Genomic DNA, 22169 nt, shown 5'->3' with positions numbered 1-22169 from the left:
TTGCCATGACCTTCTCCAGGGGATCTTCCCAACCCAGGGATTGAGCCCACATCTCCAATATTGCAGGTGGATTATACTGTCTGAGCCACCAGGGAAACCCAAAGAAATAAGTGATCTAAAAGGCAGTGAAAAATTCCTGGGTGAAGAACCGGAAAAAGGCAATTTTTTAAAAACCCCTACATTCATCTACTAACTCCTGAGAAGCCTGATAATAGGCTGAAAAACTGACAAGAATTTTGAAAGTCTGGCTTTGGAATTTTGTCTTGTGGGACAGACATTGGAAAGCACAGACCACCAAGCATACGGGCCCCATGAATGCCTATTGTTTTAGATTAAATGTGGAAATGCTAAAATCTATAGGTAAGGGTGAGCTAAGTGAATTAGAAATACATAGGGTTTCACAAGAATTACTGCTCACATTTCAATTATCTCATGCATAAAACTGCCAAAAACAAGTGTAAGCTTCTGGGGAGAAAAAAACCCCATTATTCCTGTCCTTAATTATTTCTATTTTTTGAAAGGCACAATATTTATAGCACATAACCAAAAATACCTAGAAATCTGGGATAAAACAATGTGAACAAAACCCAGTAGAAAAAATAGACAGTAGAAATATACTGTGGCTAGGACTTCCAATACCATGTTAAGTGGTCACGGCATGAGTGAGCATACTTATCTTGTTCCTGATCTTAAAGGAAAAGCTTTCGGCTTTTTACCATTGAGTATAATGCTTGCTGTGGGTTTGTCCTAAGTGGCCTTATTATGTTAAAATGTTTCCTTTATATTGACTGTTGAGAGTCCTTCTCATTAATGAGTGTTGAATTTTGCCAAATTTTTTTTCTGCATTTATTGAGATGATCATATGGTTTTTTCCTTTCTTTTGTTCAGATGGTGTATCACATCGATTTATTTATGGATGCTGAACCATCTTTATATCCCTAGGATAAACCCCACTTAATCATGGTGTACTTTTAAAAAATGGATTGCTAATGTTTTGCATATAGGGTTATCGTTACCATCTTTCTAAATTCCATATATATGTGTTAGTATACTGTAATGGTCTTTATCTTTCTGGCTTACATCACTGTATAATGGGCTCCAGTTTCATCCATCTCATTAGAACTGATTCAAATGAATTCTTTTTAATAGCTGAGTAATATTCCATGGTGTATATGTACCACAGCTTCCTTATCCATTCATCTGCTGATGAGCATCTAGGTTGCTTCCATGTCCTGGCTATGATAAACAGTGCTGCGATGAACACTGGGGTGCACGTGTCTCTTTCAGATCTAGTTTCCTCGGTGTGTATGCCCAGAAGTGGGATTGCTGGGTCATATGGCAGTTCTGTATAGAACAGACTTTTGGACTCTGTGGGAGAAGGCGAGGGTGGGATGTTTCAAGAGAACAACATCGAAACATGTATATTATCTAGGGTGAAACAGATCACCAGCCCAGGTTGGATGCCTGAGACAAGTGCTCGGACCTGGTGCACTGGGAAGAACCAGAGGGATCTGGAGGAGAGGGAGGTGGGAGGGGGGGATCAGGATGGGGAACACATGTAAATCCATGGCTGATTCATGTCAGTGTATGACAAAACCCACTACAATATTGTAAAGTAATTAGCCTCCAACTAATAAAAAAAAATGTATTGCTAAATTTGGTTTACCAAAATTTTTGTTGAGGATTATTGTATCAGTGATATTGGCTTGTAAATTTCTTTTCTTTCTTTCTTTTTTTTTTTGTAGTGTTTTTATCTATTGGCATCAACATTGAAGTATCTTTATTGACAATGCTGGCCTTATAGAATGAGTTTGGGAGTGTTTTCTCTTTAATTTTTTTGAGTAGTTTGAGAAAGATAGCTCTTCCTTAAATGTTTATAGAACTTCCCTGTGATGCCATCTAGCCCCGGATTTTCATCTGTTGGGAATTTTTCATTACTAATTTGATTTCAATACTAGCAATCAATTTGTTCAGATTTTTCTATTTCTTCCTGATTTATTCTTGAAAGTTTACATGTTTCTAAGAAATTTTTCATTTCTTCTAAGTTGTCCAATTTTTAGTGCATACCACTTCATAGTATTCCCTTTTGATTGGTTGTATTCTCCAATACTGATTATAAGTTCTCCTCTTGTAAAATTTATAATTTTATTTATTGGGACCCTTTCTCTCTTTCTTAATGAGCCTGCTGCTGCTGCTGTTGCTAAGTCACTTCAGTCGTGTCCGACTCTGTGTGACCGCATAGACTGCAGCCCACCAGGCTCCCCCGCCCCTGGGATTCTCCAGGCAGGAACACTGGAGTGGGTTGCCAGTTCCTTCTCTAATGCATGAAAGTGAGAAGTGAAAGTGAAGTCGCTCAGTCATGTCTGACTCTTAACGACCCCGTGGACTGCAGCCTACCAGGCTCCTCCGTCCATGAGATTTTCCAGGCAAGAGTACTGGAGTGGGGTGCCATCGCCTTCTCCACTTAATGAGCCTAGCTGAAGTCTTATCAACTTTATTTATCTTGAAAAACAAGTGGGAATATAATTATAATTGCATAGATTCTCATCCCAAGAAGTGAGGCATCTGAGCCCCACATTAGGCTCCCCAGTCACAGAGTGTTCTGCAATAGGAAGATGGACCCCAGAACTTTTGGTTTTGATGGCCAGTTAGGCTTACTTTTGGGAGAACTGGAGGATTTGGGGGAGTAAAAACCCTCAAAGGATACACACAAAATCTCAAATAATTATGATTGGCAGTAACAGTAATTTAAAAGAAGCCCAGGTCAGAGTCACCTGCTGATCTTGGAAAGCCTCCCACAGAGGTAGAAGGCAATTGAAACTCACCCTTAGATGGGGACATAGATACTGGAAACAGCCAATTTTGGGAGCTTATTCCACCACCAGGACATTGGTGGTGGAATAAGCACCATTTTAGATAAGCACCATTTTAGAGTACTCCCACTAGCTTATTAATGCTGGAATCTGACTCTGCCCACCAGCTGGCTGGCAGCAGTCCTTGGATTCCCCAGGTCAGGCATCTAGCTGGGCAGGTACATGGCCTGGCCCACAAGCAGGCAAGCTGCAGTAGGATCTCTTGAGTTTCCAGCAGCCCTAGGGCTTGCCCAGATCACTCAAGAGCCCAAACCATAGTGAGGTGCCAGTAGCCTTGGGACCCAGTCTAACCTACCAAGGAGGAGGTACCAAGCCAGGGACTTCCTTGGCCATGATTCTGCCCACATGAGGCTGACACCATCTCCATAACATCTGGGGCCCCACAGCCAGAGCCCCCAGGATGTGGTTCGGGCCATCAATGGACTGACACTATCCCTGGTACCTGGCCTCACACACATGTAGGCAGGCATCAGCCCCTGGACACACTTGCACCCAAGCCACATCCAACAGTCAGCCAAAATTAGTTCCAGAACACTTTGTGTCTCTGAATCAGGCATGTTAGGATCAACCTCCACCCACCAGTGGGCTGTCATCAGCTCTAGGTCAACCCAGACTATGTACCCAGTAGTGTCAGGAAGTGGTTCTGCCCACTAATAGGCCAGACAAGCCCTAGGACACCCCTAGTCCATGGTCCCACTCATCAGCAGGCTGATGGTATTAATAGCTCCAGGATCCCCATACTACAGCCAGCCACCCCAAGAGCTAGCTCTGCCAACCATTGGGCCAACACTTGTCCTGGGGCCCCTTGTGGTCTGTAGCCAGTTGACTCATGACCTGTACTGCCCAATTATGGTCTGATACCAGGACCAGTAGTCCCCTGATCATGAATTTAGCTGCAGCAAGATCTGGCCTGGCCTACCAGCAACTTCCTCAGAAGGCAAGGCCTGGCAGCCTACCAGACTGGGCAGTCATGCCTACCAGCACATTCACAGTAATCAGCCTACCACAAGGACCCACATAGGGGACACCCCTAAAGCACATAGCCCTGGTTATCAGAGGAATGTTTCTGGGCCCCACCAAAGACCCAACCATTTCTCCAACCTCGGGAAATATAACCAACCTATCAAATACAGAGAAAAAAAAGTGAATTAGGCAAAACAAGGTGATACAGAAACATGTTTAAAGGTAAGCAACAATATAAATCCTCAGAACAGAGCTAAGTTAAGTGGAGATAAGCAATTTACCCAGTAAAGAATTTAAAGTAATGCTCACAAATGTGCTCAGATAACTCAGGAGAAGAATTTATGTACAGAATGAGAAGTAAGAGGTTTTTTAAAAAAGTTAGAAAATAAGAGAATAGCATTGAAACAAGTATACTATCAAGGGTGAAACAGATCACCAGCTCAGGTTGGATGCATGAGACAAGTGCTCAGGGCTGGTGCACTGGGAAGACCCAGAGGGATAGGGTGGAGAGGGAGGTGGGAGGGGGGATCGGGATGGGGAACACATGTAAATCCATGGCTGATTCATGTCAATGTATGGCAAAAACCACTACAATATTGTTAGGTAATTAGCCTCCAACTAATAAAAATAAATGAAAAAAAAAAAAAGAAAAATAACCAAGCAGATATGAAAAACACAATAACAAATAAAAAATACATTAGAAGAAATTACCAGATTAGATCATACAGAGGAATAATGGATCAGCAAACTAGACGAAAAAGGAGTGGAAATCATTGAAGCTAAACAGAAAAATGAAATAATTTTTAAAAAATGAGGACACATTGAGAAAACTGTGGGACAACAACAAGCATATTAACACTCATTATAGGGGATCTGGATGGAGAAGATAGAAAGAAAGGGTCAGTCAGTCAGTTTCTCAGTCGTGTCTGACTCTTTGTGAGCCCATGGACCACAGCACGTCAGGCCTCCCTGTCCATCACCAATTCCCGGAGTTTACTCAAACTCATCTCCTTTGAGTTGGCAATGTCATCCAACGATCTCATCCTCTGTCATCCCCTTCTCCTCCTGCTTTTTTTTTTTCCATTTCTTTTTATTAGTTGGAGGCTAATTACTTTACATCATTACAGTAGTTTTTGTCATCCATTGAAATGAATTAGCCATGGATTTACATGTATTCCCCATCCCAGTCCCCCCTCCCACCTCCCTCTCCACCCGATCCCTCTGGGTCTTCCCAGTGCACCAGGCCCGAGCACTTGTCTCATGTATCCAACCTGGGCTGGTGATCTGTTTCACCCTAGATAATATACATGTTTCCATGCTGTTCTCTTGAAACATCCCACCCTCGCCTTCTCCCAGAGTCCACAAGTCTGTTCTATACATCTGAGTCTCTTTTTCTGTTTTGCATATAGGGTTATCGTTACCATCTTTCTAAAGTCCAAGATCCCTCTCCTCCTGCTTTTAATCTTTCCCAACATCAGGGTCTTTTCAAATGAGTCAGCTCTTCCTATCAGGAGGCCAAAGTATTGGAGTTTCAGCTTCAACATCAATCCTTCCAATGAATATTCAGGTTTCATATCCTTTAGGATGGACTGTTGGATCTCCTTGCAGTTCAAGAGACTCTCAAGGGTCTCCAACAACACAGTTCAAAAACATCAATTTTTCGGCACTCAGCTTTGTTTATAGTCCAACTATCCCATCCATACATGGCTACTGGAAAAACCATAGCTTTGACTAGATGGACGTTTCTTGGCAAAGTAATGTTTTGCTTTTTAATATGCTGTCAAGATTGGTCACAGCTTTTCTTCCAAGGAGCAAGTGTCTTTTAATTTCATGGCTGCAGTCACCATCTGCAGTGATTTTGGAGCCCAGAAAAATAAAGTCTGACACTGTTTCCACTGTTTCCCCATCTATTTGCCATGGAGTGAAGGGACCAGATGACATGATCTTAGTTTTCTGAATGTTGAGTTTTAAGCCAACTTTCTCACTCTCCTCTTTCACTTTAATCAAGAGGCTCTTTAGTTCTCCTTCACTTTCTGCCTTAAGGGTGGTGTCACCTGCATATCTGAGGTTATTGATATTACTCCCGGCAATGTTTCCAGCTTGTGATTCATCCAATCTAGCGTTTCTGATGACGCATTCTGTATATAAGTTAAATAAGGAGGGTGAAAATATACAACCTTGATGTATTTCTTTCCCAATTTGGAACCAGTCTGTTGTTCCATTTCTAACTGTTGTCCACTTCTAACTGTTGCTTCCTGACCTGCGTACAGATTTCTCAAGAGGCAGGTCAGGTGGTCTGCTATTTCCATCTCTTTAAGAATTCTTCAGAGTTTGTTGTGGTCCACACAGTCAAAGGTTTTAGCGAAGTCAATAAAGCAGAAGCAGATGTTTTTCTGAAGCTCTCTTGCTTTTTCTATGATCCAATGGATGTTGGCAATGTGATCTGTTGTTCCTCTTTTTTTTTTTTTTTTTTTTTAATTCAGCATGTACATCTGGAGATTCTCAGCTTATGTACTGTTAAAGCTGAGTTTGGAGAAATTTGAGGATTACTTTGCTCACATGTGAGTTGAGTGCAATTGTGCAGTAGTTTGAACATTCTCTGGCATTGTCTTTCTTTGGGATTGGGATGAAAACTAATCTTTTCCAGTCCTGCAGTCATTGCTGAGTTTTCCCAATTTGTTTGCCCAATGAGTTCAGCACTTTAGCAGCAGCATCTTTTAGGATATGAAATACTCAGCTGGAATTCCATCACCTCCACTAGCTTTGTTTGTAGTGATGCTTCCTAAGGCCTACTTGACTTCACACTTCAGAATGTCTGGCTCTAGGTGATTGATCACACCACCGTGGTTATCTGGGTCATGAAGATCTCTTTTGTATAGTTCTGTGTATTCATGCCACCTCTTCTTTTTTTGTGTGTGTGTGTAAATGAGAGTTTATTGACGAAGACAAAGTCAAGCTTCCCCTGCCCCCCACCCTCCCCAAGAACAGATCCCAACAACAAAAGAATGGTAAGTTTTCTCAGGGCAACACTTACCCCCCTCCCCTTCTCTCCAGTCCCAAGGTTCGCAAGGCAGACACAGGAAACAGGCTCGGGCGAGGGCAGGCACTCAGGGAATCTCTGACCAGCAAGAGTCCCGGGTGTGTGCGCGCTTGCCGTGCCCTTTGTGAGGTGCCCGCTGACGTTACAGAGACAGGCTGCAGCGGCGGACAGGGGACTGCAGGGCAACCTCCGCTCATCCCGTTCGGCAGAGCTCAAAACGGGCCCCGAGGGACACTGCGGTGGAGGGACAGGCTCTGCCTCTTCAGGAGAGGGGTCCCAATCGTGAAGCAAAATCCCTCCCCAGCAGCTCGGGGGCAAACCAGGAGGCGGCCTCTCGAAGGAGTGGAGGGCTGGCAGACAGGCCGGGTCAGCTGAGAAGTCCAGCTGTGGCCCATGACTGCCGGGGAGGCTGAGGAGCCGGGTCTCAGGGGCGGAGGGACACGTCTCGGTACCACACTGTCCCGTCTGCTTACCCTGCCACAAGCTCTGCCGCCTGGGACTGCAGTCTGCTTCGAGGCGAGGACACAGCGTTTGGAGTGGGGACCTTCTTCACTGCTTGCATCGCACTGACTCCACGAGCAATCTCCCAACCACAGAGCTTCACCCACCCCCGCCCAGCATCCTGGGCTACTTCCTGTTCTTCACGTGCCTGCGGGGTTCCTGTCCCTCACCCCAGAACTCTCCTCGTGGAGAGTGTCAAGGCCTAAAAAACTGCTTTGGGGGACCTGCTCCCGTAGTTCTCCAAGTGGCACGAGTCAGGGTCATTTCACTTGCAACACGGCCACCTCTTCTTAATATCTTCTGGTTCTGTTAGGTCCATACCATTTCTATCCTTTATTGTGTCCATCTTTGCATGAAATGTTCCCTTGGTATCTCTAATTTTCTTGAAGAGATCTCTTATCTTTCCTGTTCTATTGGTTTCCTCTATTACTTTGCACTGATTACGGAGGAAGGCTTTCTTATCTCACTTTGCTATTCTTTGGAACTCAGCATTCAGATGGGTATACATTTTCTTTTCTCCTTTGCCTTTCACTTCTCTTCTTTTTTCAGCTATTTGTAAGGTTTCTTCAGACAACTGTTTTAACTTTTTGATTTCTTTTTCTTTGGAAAGGTTTTGATCACTGCCTCCCATATAATTTTATAAACCTCCATCCATACATTTTCAGGCACTCTATCTATCAGATCTAATCTTTTGAATCTATTTGTCACTTGCACTGTATAATTGTAAGGAATTTGATTTAGGCCACAACTGAATGGCCTAGTGGCTTTCCCTACTTTATTGCATTTAAATATGAATTTTGCAATAAGAAGCTCATGATCTGAGCCACAGTCAGCTCCTGGTCTTGTTTTTGCTGACTGTTTAGAGCTTCTCCATCTTTGGCTGCAAAGAATATAATCAATCTTATTTCAGTACTGACCATCTGGTGATGTCCATGTGTAGAGTCATCTCTTCTGTTGTTGGAAGAGGGTGTTTGCTATGTCCAGTACAATCTCTTAGCAAAACTCTCTTACCCTTTGCCCTGGTTCATTTTGTACTCCAAGGCCAAACTTGCCTGTTACACCAGATATCTCTCATCTCCCTACTTTTGCATTCCAGTGCCCTATGAGGAAAAGGAAGTCTTTTTTTGGTGTTAGTGCTAGAAGTTCATATAGGTCTTCACATAACTGTTCAACTTCAGCTTCTTCAGCATTAGTGGTTGGGGTATAGACTTGGATTACTTTGGTATTGAATGGTTTGCCTTGAAAACAGAGATCATTCTGTTATTTTTGAGATTGCACCCAAGTACTGCATTTCATATTCTTTTGTTGACTATGAGGGCTACTCCATTTATTCTAACGGATTCTTCTTTATAGTAATAGGTATAATGATCATCTCAGTTAAATTCACCCATTCCCTTCCATTTTAAATCACTGATTTCTAAGTTGTCAATGTTCACTCTTGCCATCTCTTGTTTGACCACTTCCAATTTACCTTGATTCATTGACCTAACATTCCAGATTGTTATACAATAATGTTCTTTACAATATTGGACTTTACTTTACCACCAGATACATCCACAGCTGGTCATTTTTCCACTTTGACTCAGCCTCTTCAATACTTTTGGAATGATTTCACTACTCTTCTCCAGTAGCATGTTGGACACCTACAACCTAGAAGGTTCATCTTTCAGTGTCATAATTTTTTGCCTTTCATAATGTTCATGGGGTTCCTAAGTCAAGAATGCTGAATGGTTTGCCATTCCCTTCTCCAGCGTACCACATTTTGTCAGAACTCTCCACCATCACCTCTATGTCTTGGGTTGTCCTAAAGGCATGGTTCAGTTTCATTAACTTACACAAAGCTGTGATCTGTGTGATCATTTTGCTTAGTCTTCTGAAATTGTGATTTTCATTCTCTCTGTCCTCTGATGGATGAGGATAAGAGGCTTGTGGAAGCATCCTGATGGGAGGGACTGGCTGTGGGGAAAACTGGTTCTTGCTATGGTCAGCAAGGCCATGCTCAGTAAATCTTTAATTCAATTTTTTGCTGCTGGTTGGGGCTGTGTTCCTTTCTTGTTGTTTGGTGTGAGGCCAAACAATGGTAGGAGTAATGGTGAAAAGAAAGAAAATGAAGTCGCTCAGTCGTGTCCGACTCTTTGTGACCCCATGGACTGTAGCCCACCAGGCTCCTCCATCCATGGAATTTTCCAGGCAAGAGTACTGAGTGGGTTGCCATTTCCTTCAGGGTATCTTCCTGACCCAGGGATCGAACCTGGGTCTCCCTCTTTGTGGGCAGATGCTTCTACCGTCTGAGCCACCAGGAAAGCCCAGGAGTAATGGTGAACTCCTCCAAAAATACTTATGCTAGCATGCCACACCTCTGAGGACTGCTGTTTTTAGTGTTTCTGACCCCATGGCAGGCCGCTGTTGACCCATGCCTCCGCTGGAGACTCCCAAACACTCTCACGCAAGTCTGGCTCCGTCTCTTTTGGGATAACTGCTCCTTTCTTTCTGGGTGCTGGTGTATTTAGGTTTTGTCTATGCTCTCCAAGAGTCTCTGTTTCCCCCATCCTGTGGAAGTCTGTAATCAAATCCCGCTGATGTTCAACAGCAGATTCCCTAGGGATTCTCAGTCTCATTCCCCATGTTTGGAAGTTTGTATTGGGGCCTAGAACTTTTTCAACAGTGCAAGAACTTCTTCGGTATAATTTTTCTCCAGTTTGTGGGTATATTATTCAGATGTAAAAGTGAATGAAACCTTGCCTTTTGTGATCTGGATGGATGGACCTTAGAGGATATTATGCTAAGTGAAATAAGTCAGATAGGGAGAGACAGACATTGCATGATTTTACTTATATGTTGAATATGAGCAAGCATAACTAAAAAGAAATAGTAAGATACAGAGAACAAACAGGGAGTTATAAGAGGGAAGAGGGACGAGGTGAGATGAGAAATAAGTGAGGGAAATTAAGAGGTACAAAGTTTTGCTTACAAAATCACAGGTATGAAATATATTTCATCAGTACATAGTAAATAATTAGCAATATCTTTATATGGTGACAGTAACTAGACTTATCATGGTGATCAGTTTGAAATGTATAGAAATTTTTAAGCACTATATTGAGTACTAGGAAGTAATGTACTGTAGCTCAATTTTATTTCAAAAGGAAACAAATTGATAGAAAAAGACATCAGATTTGTGGTTACCACAGGTAGGTGGTGAGAGGTGGGGGAATTAGATTAAGTGGTTGAAAGGTACAAACTTACAGTTATGAGAATACTAGAGATATAACATAAAACATGATAATAAACATGGCTGTATGTTTTATATCAAATTAAAAGAGTAAATCTTAAGAGTTCTCCTCACAATGAAAAAATTTTTTTTTCTTTTTCTTTAATGTTGTATCTATATGAGGTGATGGAAGTTCACTAAACCTACTGAGGTAATATTTCATGATGCATACAAGGCAAATAGTACATTTTACACCTTAAACTTATAGTGCTATACATCAATTATATCTCAATAAAACTAGGGGGAAAAGAGCAGAATGTTGATTTTTTCTGGCCCCCTAGTAAACTTCACTGGTTCTCAAACCAATTAAGGAGGCTTGTCTTTCTGGTGTCAGACCCCAGGGCTGGGGTGCCTAACATGGGTGCCCTCGCTTCTTATGGAAGACCTCTAAGCCAGTGATCTCTCCCTCTTCTTCTAGTCACCCATTGAGGTGTGGGTCCTAACTAGATTCTTTCCCCCTCCTACCACAGTGCAGTTCTTCCCATTCAATGCTCATTGTAGAAGTGTCCTTATGCTAGTCTTCAGGTTGTTCTCAGTGAGAGCTGCTCTATTTGCGGTGATAGTTCAGTTGCTCAGTCATGTCCTACTCTTGCAACTCCATGGACTGTAGCCCACCAGGCTCCTCTTTTCATGGGATTTTTCAGACAAGAATGCTGGAGTGGGTTTCCATTTCCTTCTCAAGGGGATCTTTCCAACAAGGGAGTGAACCTACATCTCCTGCATCTGCAGGCAGATTCTTTACAACTAGTGCCAACTGGGAAGCTCTATTTGCAGTTGTTTTGATATGCTAATATTCATAGATGGAGGTGAACTAAGGGCCTTTCTACTCTCATCTTGACCCCACTCCCTAAGTAAACATGTAATCAATTTTTATTAGTTTTTAGTTTATCATGCCCTTTGTTAAAATATAAGTGTATGCACACATATGTGCTAAGTGCTAAGTCACTTCAGTCATGTCTGACTCTGTGTGACCCTGTGGACTGTAGACAGTCAGCTCCTCTGTCCATGGGATTCCCCAGGCAAGAATACTGGAATGGGTTGCCATGCCCTCCTTCGGGGGATCTTCCCAACCCAGGGACTGAACCCAAGTTTCTCATATCTCCTGCATTAGCAGGCAGGTTCTTTACCATGAGCACCACCTGGGAAATTCACTCTCTCTCTCTCTGTCACACACACACACGCACACACACACATACACAAGATGGCAGAGTAGAAGGATGTGTGCTCATCTCTAAAATTACAACTCACTGCTGGACAACCATCAAAAGGAGAATGTTGGATCCCACCAGAAAAAGATAGCCCATGTAAAAAGGCAAAGTGAAGCCCCAACAAGATCGTAGGAGAGGCGAAATCGCATTAAGACTCAAACCCCATACACACCAGAGACACTCAGAAGGCTCAAACAAAACCGTGTGTGCACCAGGACCCAGAACACTCACAGAGACTGAGTCAGACCTGACTCTGAGTGTTTGAGTGTCTCCTGCGGAGGCACGGGTCAGCAGTGGCCTCCCGTGGGGACAGAGGCTCTAGCTGCAGCAGACTTGGGAGGTGTGGCATGCAGCATAAGTCTTCTTAGAAGAGATTCATTAGCCCCATCATAAAGCCACTGAGCAGATGATCCACAAAGTGGAGAGCAATTATTTCAAAGATGTTCTCACACTGTTATGGAAGTTCTAGGACCCACAGCAGATTTCCCAACCTGGGGATCCAGCACAGGGACTGAAAACCTCCAGGGAATTTGACTTTGAAGGCCAGTGGATTTGATCACAAAATTTCCACAGGACTGGGAAACAGACTCTTGGAGAACACAAACAAAACCTTGAGCTCACTAGGACCCAGAAGCAATGACCCCACAAGAGACTGAGCCAGACTTTCCTGTGAGTGCCCAGGAGTCTCTGGTGGAGGTGTGGGGGTGACAGTGGCCTGCCACGGGGTCAGGGACACTGAGTACAACAATCCTGGGAGCTGTAGCATGCTGGCATAAGTCCTTTTGAAGAAGCTGCCATTGCCCCTACAAGAGTTTGCCATTAGGTGAAACTACAGGGAGGAAATGCAGCCCCACACACCAGCAGAAAATTGGACTAAAGATTTGTTGAGCATGGCCTTGCCCACTAGAGCAGAGAAAGGCCCAATTTTACCCACAGCCAGTCCCTCCAACCAGAAAGCTTGCCAAGACTCTTATCCTTATCCATCAGAGGGTAGACAAAATGAAAATCACAATCACAGAAAATGAATCAAACTGATCATATTAATCACAGCCTTCTCTAACTCAATAAAACTATGAGCCATGCCATGTAGGGTCTCCCAAGAAGGAATGGCCACGGTGGTGAGTTCTGACAAGATGTGGTCCACCAAGAAGGGAATGACAAACCACTTCAGTATTCTTGCCTTGACAACCCCATGAACAATATGAAGGTAAAAAGATATGACACTGAAAGATGAACTACCCCTGTCAGTAGGTGCCCAATATGCTACTGGAGAAGAGTGGAGAAATAACTCCAGAAAGAATGAAGAGATGGTGTCAAAGCACAAACATGTATATTATCTATAGTGAAACAGATCACCTGCCCAGGTTGGATGCATGAGACAAGTGCTCGGGCCTGGTGCACTGGGAAGACTCAGAGGGATTGGGTAGAGAGGGAGGTGGGAGGGGCGATCGGGATGGGGAATACATGTAAATCCATGGCTGATTCATGTCAATGTATGACAAAACCCACTACAATATTGTAAAGTAATTAGCCTCCAACTAATAAAAATAAATTAAAAAAAAACCCCACAATACCCAGTTGCTGATGTGACTGGTGATGGAAGTAAAGTCCATTGCTGTAAAGAACTATATTGCATAGGAACTTGGAATGTTAGGTCCATGAATCAAGGTAAATTGGAGGTGGTCAAGCAGGAAATGGCAAGAGTGAACATCAACAATCCAGGAATCGGTGAACTAAAATGGACTGGAATGGGCACATTTAATTCAGAAGACCATTATATCTACTACTGTAGGCAAGAATCCTTTAGAAGAAATGGAGTAGCCTTCACAGTCAACAAAACAGTATGAAATGCAGCACTTGGGTGCAATCTCAAAAATGACAGAATGCTCTCTCTTCATTTCCAAGGCAAACCATTCCATATCACACTAATCCAAGTCTATGCCCCAACCACGAATGCTGAAGAAGCTGAAGTTGAATGGTTCTATGAAGACCTACAAGACCTTCTAGTACTAATGCCAAAAAAAAAAAAAAAAAAAAAAGAAAGAAAAAAGAAAAGATGTCCTTTACAACATAGGGGATTGGAATGCAAAAGTAGGAAGTCAAGAGATACCTGGAGTAAGAGGCAAGTTAGGCCTTGAAGTACAAAATGAAGCAGGACAAAGGATCACAGAGTTTTGCCAAGAGAATGCACTGGTTATAGCAAACACCCTCTTCCAACAATGCAAGAGACAATTCCACACATGGATACCACCAGATAGTCAGTATTGAAATCAGATGGAGTTTATTCTTTGCAGCTGAAGATGGAGAAGATCTATACAGTCAGCAAAAACAAGACCTGCTTAGATATTGAACTCCTTATTGCAAAACTCAGACGTAAAATAAAGAAAGTAGGGAAGACCACTAGACCATTCAGGTACAACCTAAATAAAATCTCTCATGATTATACAGTGAAAGCGACAAATAGATTAAAGGGATTAAATCTGATAGAGTGCTGAATAACTATAGACAGGTTCATAACATTGTACAGGAGACACTAACCAAAACCATCCCCAAGAAAAAGAAAGAAAACTGGCAAAATGGTTGTCTGAGGAGACCTTACAAATCGCTGAGAAAAGAAAAGTGAAAGTCATAGAAGAAAAGGAAAAGTATACCCATCCTAATGCAGATTTCCAACGAATAGCAAGGAGAGACAAGAAAGTCTTCCTCAGTGATCAATGCAAGAAAGAGAGGAAAACAATCGAATGAGAAAGACTAGAAATTTCTTCAAGAAAATTAGAGATACAAAGGTAACATTTCATACAAATATGGACACAATAAAGGACAGAAATGGTAGGGATCTAACAGAAGCAGAAGATATTAAGAAGAGGTGGTAAGAATACACAGAACTGTACAAAAGAGATCTTCGTGACCCAGATAACCACGATGGTGCGATCACTGACCTAGAGCCAGACATCCTGGAGTGAAGTCAAGTGGGCCTTAGGAAGCATCACTACAAACAAAGCAAGTGGAAGGGATGGAGTTCCAGTTGAGCTATTTCAAATCCTAAAAGATGATGCTGTGAAAGTGCTACACTCGATACGCCAACAAATTTGGAAAACTCAGCAATGGCTGCAGGACTGGAAAAGATTAGTTTTCATCCCAATCCCAAAGAAACACAATGCCAGAGAATGTTCAAATTACTGCACAATTGCACTCAACTCACATGCTAGCAAAGCAATGCTCAAAATTCTCCAAGCCAGGCTTCAACACTGTGTGAACTGAGAACTTCCAGATGTTCAATCTGGATTCAGGAAAAGGCAGAGGAATCAGAGATCAAATTGCCAACATCCATTCGATCACAGAAAAAGCAAGAGAGTTCCAGAAAGACATCTACTTCTGCTTCATTGACTCTGCTAAACCTTTCACTGTGTGGACCACAACAAACTGTGGAAAATTCTTCAAGAGATGTGAATACCATATCACCTTACCTGCCTCCTGAGAAATCTGTATGCAGGTCAAGAAGCAACAGTTAGAACCAGACATGAAACAATGAACTGGTTCAAAATTGGGAGAGGAGTACATCAAGGCTGTATTTTATCACCCTGATTATTTACTTACATGGAGAGTACAGAATGCAAAATTCTGGGCTGGATGAAGCACAAGCTGGAATCAAGATTGCTGGCAAAAATATCAATAACCTCAGATAGGCAGATGATACCACCCTTATGGCAGAAACTGAAAAGGAACTGGAGAGCCCTGTGATGAAAGTGAAAGAGGAAAGTGAAGAAGCTGGCTTAAAACTCAGCATTCAAAAAACCAAGATCATGGCATGTGGTCCCATCACTTTATGGCAAATAGATGGGGAAGCAATGGAAACCGTAGCAGATTTTATTTTCTTAGTCTCTAAAATCATTGTAGATGATGGCTGCAGTCATGAAATTAAAAGATAGTTGCTCCTTGGAAGAAAAACTGTGACAAACCTAGACAGCATATTAAAATGCAGAGACATTACTTTGCTGACAAAGGTCCATCTAGTCAAAGCTGTGTTTTTTCCAGTAGACATGTATGAATGTGACAATTGGACCATAGTTTAAATTAAGTGCCAGAGTATTGATGCTTTTGAACTGTGGTGTTGGATAAGACTCTTGAGAGTCCCTTGGACTGCAAGGAGATCCAAGCAGTCCATCCTAAAGGAAATCAGTCCTGAATACTCATTGGAAGGACTAATGTTGAATCTGATGCTCCAATACTTTGGCCACCTGATTGGAAGAGCTGACTCATTGGAAAAGGCCCTGATGCTGGGAAAGATTGAAGGTGGGAGGAGAAGGGGACCACAGAGGATGAAATGGTTAGATGGCATCTCCAGCTGGATGGACAAGAGTTTTAGCAAGATCCAGGAGTTGGTCTTTGGTTTCCCAATTACTCAGAGGTAAAGAATCTGCCTGCAGTGCTGGAGACATAGGAGACATGGATTCAGTCCTTGAGTCAGGATTATTCCCTGGAGAAGAAAATGGCAATCACTCCAGTGTTCTTGCCTGAAAAATCCCATGGACAGAGATGTTTAGCGGGCCACAGTTCATAGTGTTTCAGAGTCAGACATGACTGAGTGACTGAGCACACACACACACATACTAATATGTGGCAATGTTCCACAGTCTCTTTTTGATAATTTAATAGTACTACATTCTGTGACGGCACCATGCTTTCTTCAGCCAGTTCCATCCGTGTCATTTCTAGTCTGTTACTACCACAGAAAGTGCTGCAGTGTATAGTCATGTGTGTACATCTTTTTGTATTATTGCAGCTATAATACTATTCTTGGATCAAAGAGTAAGAACATATATAATCCTCTCATCATCAAATTAAACAATTTGATTAGATTAAAATTAAGAGTTCTAAGAAAGGCATTTCTAAGAGGATGGAAAGGCATATCACAGAGCAAAAGATATTATTTGCAACCCTGGGGATAAAGGACATCACTGCTCTCCAGTCAGAGTACTTGGTTTATTTCCTAGCTTCTTTGTTTTCTAACTTAATGGCTTGGGATGGCTGCTTACCTTTTTGTGTCTGTTTCCTTATTTCTACAATGGAGATGATAATAGTAACTTCCTCACAGTGTTATGAGGATCAAGTGTGCTAATGAATCAGGGCTCAACACAAATTAGAGCTCAATACAGTTGTTCCTTAGTATCCATGGGGGACTGATTCCAGGACTCCCTAGGGTTACCAGATCTCTTGTGAATAATGACATAGTTCAGTCAGCCCTCTGTATCTTTAGGTTCAGCATCCACAGATTTAACCAACCGTTAATTAGCAGATGATATGAACGTAAAACCTGAAGATATGGAGAGCCTCGTGTGTAAATTAGCAATTAGTTTCCTCTTTCTCTCTTTCCTCTCCTTCTCTTCGTTGCTATTGTTGCTGTTGTATTATCGTTATTGCTATACTCTCAGGCTACAGTTAATGCAGAGATCCTAAACTATCTTTTAAAGTAAGAAAGAAAACATCTAGGTTTCCTTTCTGTCAAGATTCCAAACCTGTAAGAAGTCTTCCTAGGGAAACCACCCATTTTCTTTTGAGAACCACTATCAGAACTTGAGGCTTGGGGCATACGGTGTTCTGCCAGAAATTCTGTATATGCAGGTAATGAAGAGGGGCTTTATGGGCCTGGCTGCTTCAAATGTAGTTCTTAATTTAATTACCTTGATCGTTGCCCCTATTGACTTCTCTGATTATTGAATTTAGTCCTGTGAATTTGGAGCTTCTCCAAAGAGCCCCTTGAGAACTGTATTCCTCTTAGGTATGTTGGACAGATGCCTTGTCTGCTATGATTTCTCTATCTGATTCCAGGGATTTCCAGATACTATAAATTTGTCCACATTTCTATTCCATTGCTTTCTTTGTTATTTTCTAGTACCATTATGCTTTTTTCCTTTAAAGATATATTGAGATTTTGGTCATTTTGACAGCATCTTTGGAGAGAGGAGGTGGATAGACATATGTGCTCATATTGCTACACCAAACAGAGGTATTTCTGTTTGATCTTATTGTCTGTTCAGAATTAGATTGTATTTGACTCTTGTTAAGTAGATGTGCAGAGAAGGCAATGGCACCCCACTCCAGTATTCTTGCCTGGAGAAGCCCAGGGACAGGGGAGCCTGGTGGGCTGCCATCTATGGAGCCGCACAGAGTCGGACACGACTGAAGCGAATTAGCAGCAGCAGCATGTAGATGTGCTTTCTGATTGCTCCTCTCTGACAAGAGATGCTGTATCTTCCAAGATTAGTTTAATTTCTGTGTTTTCCCCTCACCTCCTGATTATGTCTCTGCCTCTTTTCCTGGGCACCACAAGCTTTAAATCTGTCAAAGAGCTAGCCCCTAGAATAATGCCCCAGTTTGCCACTAAATGAATTTTTGAGTAATTTGCATTAAATATGGCATTTCCCTCTATTTGTAAATGTATTTTCATCCAAGCACTTTCTTTAAAATGTATCACAATTCTCTGTGGTTTGTCATTTGATACAAGTACTTGGTCATGGGGAAAATACTGGCCTCTTGCTCAATCTTGGCCTCCCAAACCTCTGCTGCTGTAGATTTCCAATTCCCAAGGTTGGCTGAGAAAGTAATTTATGGCTCATGGATTCCTGCTGTAGTAATTTAATAGAGGCAATAAAATGGTAGGGAAGGTGTAGGTTAAGAGTAGGGATAATTATACAGCTACGGACCTTTCATTCAATTTGCAAATTCTCAGAAGAGCACGGTAAAATTGGGCTCAATTCAAGCTTGATTTACTATACAATGTATCTGATATTTGATGTAGACATGGCAGTAAAATCCTCTACGCAGTGGTGATCATCAAGGGGATAGATTCATTCTCATTCTGGTCAGTCTCTGGTATAGATGATAGGCTGCAGAGAAAGGATCTGAGAAGTCTAAACAGCAACCTAGAGCTCAGGTCAAATAGTCTGGGGTTCAGAGAACAAATATTGCTTCTATAGGACATGGAAATATAAAATAGAAAACCACAGCAACTGTCTTCCCAAGATTGGGCAAACTCTAGAGAATGTTATAGCCTGGGACAGCCAGTGGCTGGCCAGGGCTCACCCAGACCTCACTCAGTGAGGTGGGTGGAGCTCTGAAAAGACCTCCAATCCTGGGGAGGATGGCCTCTGGCTAGATGGGTTCATCCTGCAGAATGCAGCTGGGAAAAATAGGGATTAGTATGAATCTTTGCTTCTTCCAATTGTTCCTCTGGGTTTTCAACATAACTTCCATCTCTAAGACCTATTGCTCTTTGCTGGGTTCCTTTATTTGCCACTCAGAAAGGTCCTCATTCTTACAGTTGGATGGTGGGTGAAATTAAATGTTTCTGTGCTCCTCCTTCCCAGCCTCTGATCTCATGACAGGAGCCAGTGTAAGCAGAATCTTGAATCAAGCAGGCCTCAAGGATTGCAGCCAGTGCCATCAGAACTTTCTCTGCCTTAGGGTTATATTTAATTTTATTTGTTTCATAACATTTGACATAGTGACACTATTGATGCTGGTGCTGACAGACCTTGCCACTTTGTCCTGCCAATTGCTCCTGCCAAAGCTAGAAGGTGAAAGAGCAGCCACAGATGTCACCATTGCCACTGAAGTCATCTGCTAAATGATCATATGCATGTGGTGCTGGAGAGAGAGGACAGAGGAGGACAGACTTGAAATGTACTGGCCACTCCAGCTTAAACTCCAGAACATAGAAGAGCTCACAGGTGCTTTCTTATTTCCCTTCCCTGAGGTGACCCTCCACACCTCCACAGCTGCCTCTTGGCTTCCTCCAAATCTGCCATTTCCTGGTGAACATTCAGATGATGAGCAATGCCTAGCTGCCAGTCGGCACACCTTTAGGTCTTCCAAACAGAGATTGGGTCACCATTGACCCTATAGTTCTCTGACCTCTAATCTTTAAAAATCAGTGAAAATCAGTTTTTATTTTTTATTTTGGCAGCACAGTGTGGCATGTGGGATCTTAGTTCTCCAACCAGGGCTGGAACTGGCACCTCCACCCTCTGCCCCCACAGTGGAAGTATAGCATCTTAACGACTGGACCATGAGGAAAGTCCCTCTCCTCTTTCTTGAATCTTTTTCAACCCCAGTACAAAAGCTGATGCTTCTCAGGTTTAGCCCTCCCAGACATTAATGTTACCATGATTTTGCTATTAATATGCAGGTTAACAAAGGCTATGAATAATTCTAGGATACTGACTGAGTCAATTTCTCTACACCTCAGTGTTCCTGTTTCTAAAATGGCAGGTAGCATTCATGAAGTTTAATACTTATTGAACACTTGATATATGTCAGGCACTATTTTAAGGACTTCATATTTATGAACTTATTTAATTATCCTGGCAGCCTTGAGAAGTGAATATTTTTATTATTATTATCTCTATTTTGCCTCTAAACTGAGGTATAGAGAGTGTAAGCAACTTTTCCATGCAGCTAGAGGTGGTAGAGTTAAGGTCAACTCTAGGCAAATATGCTCCAGATCTTGTTCTATTTACTATGTTACACTGCCTCTGGAGTTTCTTCCAGTTTTTTTTTTTTTTTTTAGTGTTTCATTTTTATTTTTATTTATTTTTTTTTAAATTTTTATTAGTTGGAGGCTAATTACTTTACATCATTACAGTAGTTTTTGTTATACATTGATATGAATTAGCCATGGATTTACATGTATTCCCCATCCCACTCCCCCCTCCCACCTCCCTCTCCACCCGATCCCTCTGGGTCTTCCCAAATCTCCACAATTTTATTCAAAGTACTGGCTTTTCTTTTCTTTCCTTTTCTTTTTTTCCTTATCACAGGGAATTGGATTGCTAGAGTTCAGGACTTTAAATGATTATGAATTTCTCATCCTAGTAGAAGTGTAATGATTCATATATAGATTGTTAGCCTTCTAGCCTTTTCCTGACTCATGAATGCCTAGAACTGCCCATTATGTACACTAGGCTTTTCCTCAGCCCCCAGGAGTGTCTGCTGGCTTCTCAGATCAAGTGTCAACTTCATCAGATTACCTTCAGAGTTTTCCAACTGTATGAGTTTGTGTTTCTTGTGTGATACCTTTGATTTCTAACACATTCCTCCTTATAGTAAAACTTGTATGCTTGTTTTCTTATCCTCCCACTTTATTTTGTGCTGAAAATTTTGCTTTCATGTGAAAACCATTTACATTTGTTTCCTTCACAGTTTATAATGTGTTTTCAGATACCTTATTCCGTTCAGATACCTTACCTCATTATAAATCTATGAAATATCTACATGGATGATTATAAACAAAGGTCAATTTTTCTACCTCCAGGCATGCCCACCCCAATTTCTGCCTCCTCAGCGCAGTCAAAGGAATTAATCAGAATGAATAAGTCTACCCATATCACTCCCTTGCTTACAACTTTTCCGTGGATCCTCGTGCTCATAGATTTTGCTGTTTTCCACCCTTCCTGCCCCTTTCTCCTCATGCTCCTCTCTCTACCATGTGACTCAGCAATGTTGAGCTAAGTGTGGTTTCCAGAACTCACCACATCTCACACCTCTGATCTTTGCTCTTGCTCTTCCTGGGTATCACTTGCCATCTTCTTTCATTGCCTCTCTAATTCCTTTCATCCTTTATGATTGTTGGGGCCAGCTTGTCCAGGCAATTTCTCTTCCAACATCCCTGTTCCAAGATCATGCCCCTCTAATGTGTCCATCCACATTCTAATATTCATCAGTTTGTATTGAAATGATATGTTGGTAATGTGCCTTCTTAAAGTACATTTACTCTTGAAGTACATAGACTATATCAGATATACCTTTGAAGCTTTTGAATCCTCAGATCTTAGCACTGCTAAACTTTACTAAATAAAGTATGTAGACCTGACTGAATCCTCATTTTATTGACCTTTCAGCTGAATCTGAGAAAGGTTACAATGACTTATTCAGGTCTCATGGCTGAAAATGAACTAGGACTACATTTCAGGACTGTCAGTGCCTAAAAGGCTTGCCTGAGTTGTTCTAAATATATAAAATTATGCAGAATAATTTTCCTACTGTCTTACATAAATCTTCCCCATTTTCAAGAAGATATACCTTCTCCTCAAGTCTTCTCCCTCAGCTCAAGCTTAAAATGACTCTATTTACTGGATTATCTATTATACATCACATTTCCCCCACTTACCCCTAATCTTTAGATAAGGAACTGCATCTTCTTTCCTTTCTACCTCATTGCTAAAAAGGTCACCCAGTGGGCCCCAATCAGTGCTTTCCTTTTTACTGAGATACATCCAAGGTAACCTCAATGCACATGAACAGCACACTTGCCC

At 42.0% G+C, this 22169-nt stretch overlaps 1 protein-coding gene across 1 annotated transcript in view; it reads right to left on the bottom strand.

Moving 5' to 3' along the window:
* The window catches only part of LOC139036963 (uncharacterized), a 158334-nt gene that overhangs the window by 120184 nt on the left and 15981 nt on the right, over positions 1-22169 (bottom strand). The window contains exon 3 of the mRNA XM_070472811.1: positions 6871-7423. Within this exon, the coding sequence (XP_070328912.1) occupies positions 6871-7423 (553 nt within the window). The remainder of the gene's footprint in view (positions 1-6870; positions 7424-22169) is intronic.

Source organism: Odocoileus virginianus, chromosome 10 (assembly GCF_023699985.2).
Source record: "Odocoileus virginianus isolate 20LAN1187 ecotype Illinois chromosome 10, Ovbor_1.2, whole genome shotgun sequence".
Taxonomy (NCBI): domain Eukaryota; kingdom Metazoa; phylum Chordata; class Mammalia; order Artiodactyla; family Cervidae; genus Odocoileus; species Odocoileus virginianus.
Note: the sequence above shows the minus strand (reverse complement) of the source record. Positions and strands in the feature narration are given on the sequence as shown.